The 5,730-nt window shown below is 38.0% G+C and overlaps 1 protein-coding gene across 1 annotated transcript; it reads left to right on the forward strand.

The window, feature by feature from the left end:
- Positions 1-252: 252 nt before the first annotated feature.
- Positions 253-5,283, forward strand: LOC121797277 (tafazzin-like). The gene is made up of 7 exons (XM_042196036.1): positions 253-648; positions 1,840-1,958; positions 2,046-2,111; positions 2,742-2,939; positions 3,738-3,856; positions 4,444-4,549; positions 4,660-5,283. Exons 1-7 carry the CDS (start codon positions 408-410, stop codon positions 5,215-5,217), a joined length of 1,407 nt encoding a protein of 468 aa, XP_042051970.1. The 5' UTR covers positions 253-407; the 3' UTR covers positions 5,218-5,283.
- The last annotated feature ends 447 nt before the right edge of the window (positions 5,284-5,730 follow it).

The raw sequence follows: 5,730 nt of genomic DNA on the forward strand, positions 1-5,730 counted from the left end.
TTTCGCTAGTGTGCCTGCGAGATTAAAGCAACTGCACCATAGCAGTGAGATTTGAACCCATGTATCTGCCCTTCTGTTGCTAACTGTACTACGCCACTGCGAGCAAAAATAATAATAAAAATAATAAAATTCCTGGTCGTATAGAAATTGATGTTTATTTTATTTGGGGTTGATTAACATAGTTTTATAAAATAAAAATGAAGTTTTGATGTAAAAACAACGTAAAATATTTTGAAGATGCAATATAACAAAACCCCAATAACCGAAACACCCTTAACGCCTCTCTCTCTGCAGAATCCGCCGATCCATTGCCATTGGCATCAACTACAATCCACAACCAATACACTGCTCTTGATTTTACTGAATATCGTCATTTTTGTTTTTAATTTGGGCGTCCGAGTGATAAGATGGTGGCAGCGGGGCGGTGGATGGAATGCAGAGCCGACCTGTTGGCGGAGGGGGCTAAATCGCTGCAGCTTAGGCTGAGGGACCGTTTCAGAGTGGCCGCTGTTGACTATCACCGCCGCCGGAACTTGAGGAGTGCCAACGCCGGCTACTTATCCTCCAGCGTTCAGCGCTGGCTCGATCGCTTCTCCGAATTCCGTCGCGAGACCTTGCCTTCCTCTTCGACTTTCTACCGCAAAAGAGGTGTTGTTATGTTATGTATCTTGCCTTACATGAATATATATGTCCACATTGAACTGCATATAGGTTTTCTTTAATTTAGCTCTTATGTATGCCCTATTAATCAGCGTACAAGTAGTTCGAGTTTTAGGCATTTCAATAATACGATATCAGAAACCAGAAGCGTTAAAGGCATTTTGACTATCATTTAAATGTTTGATATGTTTTAGAGTTTATTAACGAAGTTCGAATCATCGGTTTGAATAAGGTGGTGATTGATTGAGAAATAATGTATGTCATGCTTAGTTGGGATTCTGTTAAGTAGTTTGTAAGCGCATGTTTGTCTGATTCGTATTGTGGTATGCTAATGGTGGAGTTATGTGGTAATAATTGCGATCACCTTATCGGCCATCCTAAATACGGTACTCTTTCGGTCACATGAACGATATCTACTTTCGTAGTGTCCTGCTGGTGGTATTTCACCATTAATCGGATGACATCATCATGCAACTGATTACTCATAATATGCACAACTAGAGGCTGGGTAGATCATGAATTTCATATTTATGTCAACCTGTCAGGTAACTAGGATGATAGGAACAATAGTATCTGCATTTTGTTTGATTCTTTGGACTGCTCCATCCTGACACTGTCTCTTGTAAGTCGTAACAGATGGTACATTTGTACATGTCTTGGTAACAGTTTGATCATCTAAAACTGCACTCTGTAGCCTTCTAGTTATTAAATTGCTCAACTGTTGTTTGATCCCTCATTATGTTGGTTCTGAGGTATATTACTTGAGTTTCTTATGCTTTCTAGTTTCTAGGGTATAAATAGTTGGCAACAGTTTCAAATTAAGTTACTATATAAGATGCTGCTGTGGTGTACCATGTATGTATCGGTGGAGTATAGAGAGGAGCGGTAGGAAGTGGCATTTGTTGGTATAAGGGGGGCAAACTGACATTCAGTTAGATAAATATGCATCTCTCTTTTGCCTCAAATTATGACAGTTTCCAGGTCCTTGATTTGTGTTACTGTGTCTGAACTTCAGAGGAATATGGTTTACGGTGTTGGTCTTTCAATGAGTGTGGTTCCTGTGATTTGTTTGGTGATATTTATAGTTCCAGCTATGTGCCCGTGTTCATTTTGTCTTTTGGCTTACGCTGAAGTTTACTATCTCTTGTAGATGCCTGACCTTTCAAATCTATCTTGCAGTGAGCAAGGATATTGATGAAGAAGATGAGTCAGTCTTGACCCGCTTGGTTCAGGCTGTTGCTGTTCCTGTGCTTGGAAATGTTTGTCATGTTTTTATGCATGGTCTCAACCGTGTTCAGGTACTTACAACATGGCCATTTTTAAGTTATAAGACTTGTCTTGGTGTTGCATAGAGGAAAAATGACTTGATTTTGTGCACTGTGTAGATATTTGGTGCAGAAAAATTGCAACAGGTGGTACTTTATAGGCCAGAGAACAAGTCCTTGATTACGGTAAGCAACTTGCACTCATGAGGTGATCAACAAGTTCTTACACCATGATGAGCTCAACACATTGTTGAAATGGTTTGACCCAAAGTAGGAAGGGACTATGGTTGTTGGTGTATTTTGTAGTCTATAATACTTTATATATGTCATTTTCATTACATATTAAATAATGATAATATAATTAAAGTACAAATATGAAGCCAATATATATTTGACTGCAACTTGCACTATGTATTAGGCTATTAACATGTCTCGTCATTTTCAAACTTAGAAATTACTGTATCCATTTCAGGCCGGTGGGTATTTGTTCAAGTTTATAACAAGTATGAGAGATCTCAGCTCTGGATTCAATTAATTAAAATCTGAGTAATTAGCAAAGTTAAGAGAGGTGACCATCGAGGATAATACATCGTTATTGCAGAGAGATGGGTGGGGTGAAATAAGAAGAAAAACTAAAGAAGCACTGAGTGGAAAGAAATTTGAGGTCACAGAAAAAAAAGAGAGTGCTGATTTGGCATGTGAGTAATATCGTGGAACCATGGCTCTCTATGTCAAATCCTTTTGTGTTGTCCTGGGTTAGGTTAGCAGTACTTTTGCAGCTATTTATGAAACTTATGAATCATTTTACTGTTCTAGGTTAGCAACCATGTCGCTTCCATGGATGACCCTTTGGTAATTTCTTCCCTGTTACCCCCTAGTATGTTGTTCGATGCAAATGGTTTGCGATGGACACTCTGTGCATCTGATCGATGTTTCAAGAATCCAGTTACATCAGCATTTTTCAAGTCTGTGAAAGTGCTCCCTGTTTCTCGCGGGGATGGGATATATCAGAAGGTATTTTCTGTAAACCACTTGTCTAGTGTGTGGTTTTGTTTGTTGAGAATTTTGCCTTTGGATCCCATTTTTATAAATTGATTCATCTGGAAGATTAATTGGATTGCTAATTTTCCTTGCTTCTCAATACTCATTTTTCTTCAAACTATAATGTGACTATGACTTGTCTTTCTTGTGATTGCATTAACAAATTTAATAATTTGTTCTAGTATTATTACCTACGTTCCTTGTTTAAATGATTAAACAATGTATTTGAAATTTGTTGTAATAATTACACTCAAGATTGTTGAAGTAAAGGTCCCATTGTGACTGTGTTCAAGATAAATTACACTCAGGCCTGTCTACATTTGTGACTCCATAAGAGATAGCCCAACCAATATTGTTCCAGTTACTAAATTTAAAAGTTGTAGTATGATTGATGGGTCTGACAGTTCAGTGGCTCTATTACTTCTGAGGATAATAAATATATCTCATAAATATAGACATAGGTGTAGTTTTTCAGAAAGGGTGAGTAAGCTTGTTGCCGAGTTCTTAAAACATATTCAGGTTTTAATGCCAAATGGTATGGCTAGTAAAGTCTTGGGAGGAGGACATAATTCTTATTTGTTGGGCATTTACATAATCTAGATCAACGAAGGTTTGTAGTTTTTCCAATTTGTAGACTCCTCGTATTCATCTCTTCCTCTCAGTGCAAATTATAGCCTTTTTAGGTGTTTGTTCTTAGGTATCTTTTTATTGTTGTAAACCTTTAGGCAGCTATTTTTGGTTTTTCTACTCATTTCAGTTTTTTTCCTCAAGGGAATGGACTTGGCTATATCGAAACTCAATCGGGGAGGGTGGGTTCACATATTTCCTGAAGGTAGTCGCTCTCGAAATGGTGGGAAAACTATGGGTTCAGCCAAAAGAGGCATTGGAAGGTACTTCATTTAATTGTATTAGCACTTTGGAACGTTTTGTTTAGTGAGCTTCTTTTACTGGATTACTTGAAATCTTAGTATCAATTGCATTTTTCTGAAAGTGTTCTTCTCTTGAATGCTTTTCCTGCAGTACCCTACTAGTTAATGCATATTTGGCCATATATGATGAACTCAGCTGCTAATAGTATTTCAGTGGATATGAAGGGAGAATGTTCTTTATTTGCTGTCATTTTTCCAGTATAATGCAAGCTTCTCATGCTGCAGAAAACTATCGTCAGTACCGTCCAGTGAAAAATACTAGTGTAGACTGTAGTGGACATTCTACACATTATTATTATGTTGGGATCACTGTATTGAGATGTCACGCTGAATAGATCTTGATCACACTGTAATTGGTGTATTTTGTTGATCTGTTTGTCTTTCCGTAGAAATCCGGATCTTAGGTATAGGAAATTTCTGCTCATTATGATTTTATATAAACAAGTGTTTATTTATGATTTGCTCAAGCCTCTCTACATTCTAGGAATGCAGTCCCTGTTGCTCTTGTGGGTTCACAAAATAATTGCATTTGCTTATAAATTTTGCAGGTTGGTCTTGGATGCTGATAATACACCTATAGTTGTCCCTTTCGTTCACACTGGAATGCAAGAAGTCATGCCCGTTGGAGCCATGTTTCCTAGGGTTGGGAAAACTGTAAGTTCTCTTTGTTCTTGGCTTATCAAACTATATATACCTGCACGATTCTTGTTTTTCGGGCCATCATCTTTCCAAGATATTAAGTTGGTGGGTTGGCGAACGGGCAGGTAACTGTAATAGTTGGCGATCCCATTAGTTTTGATGATTTAATCAGTGGCGGAGAAGACGAGAATATGTCAAGGGGAAAACTGTATGATGCTGTCGCTACTAGAATTGGTGATCGTCTCCAAAAGCTGAAGCTACAAGTGGAAGCATTAGCGGTTGAGCAAGCGCTAGAATTGGAAAAATATCCATCACGGGTGACTGAGCGAGCAGCTAGGCTCGTGCAAAAAATCGACTGGGAATCACTCGGGATGGGGAACTACATGGGTCTTGATGAGAAGGATCCGTCGGTTGAACCCAGTGTAACTCAGTTATACCCAAAAAACAACAGCCGCGAGGAGCGGAGCTTTGGAGCAGCAGGCTACTCTGTTGGAGGGGGGTTCGTTTCAAGAATACGAGGCTATATGGACTCAACGGAGTTAACACTTTTCGGTGCTAGAGGTTTATATAGAAATCATAGAACCAATGAGTATTTTGGTAGTTTGCGTGATGTTACTCCTTTGAAGATTTGGAGGTCGTTGTACGGACATGTTTACTTTCATCCTAACACGGGGCCAGTCTAATGTTTGTTTGGTTAAATGAATATCCCACAATCCTGACCAATTTCAACTCTTCCGATTTGGGACAAATTATTTTGACATACCACTTCCTCTGCTTATGCGCGAACATGAATAATACTGAAAATAGTTGATATTTATTGCAATTTGCAATTGCCAGAACATCTTGTTCAGGGATTTAAACTTAACAAGAATGGATTGCTCCATGTCGTCTGATATTTTCATACTTCTTCCATCCCAACTAAATTGATATAAAATTTTTGGTTACGGAGATTAATAAATTTTGTTGAAAAGTAGGAGAGATAAATAAAGTAGGAAAGATAAAGAGATAGTAAAGTATGTGAAGGAATAAAGCAAGGGTGAATTGATGTTTTGTTTTATGCTAAAAAAAGAAATGACTCAACTTAGTTGGTATATCTCAAAAATGAATATGGCTCAACTTAGTTGGAACGGATGGAGTAAGATTTAAGGTTGAAAATTTTTTAAATTCGAAAAAATGATACTCCATGAATGATCCAA

The sequence above is a fragment of the Salvia splendens genome, chromosome 3 (assembly GCF_004379255.2).
Source record: "Salvia splendens isolate huo1 chromosome 3, SspV2, whole genome shotgun sequence".
In the NCBI taxonomy this organism is placed as follows: Eukaryota; Viridiplantae; Streptophyta; class Magnoliopsida; order Lamiales; family Lamiaceae; genus Salvia; species Salvia splendens.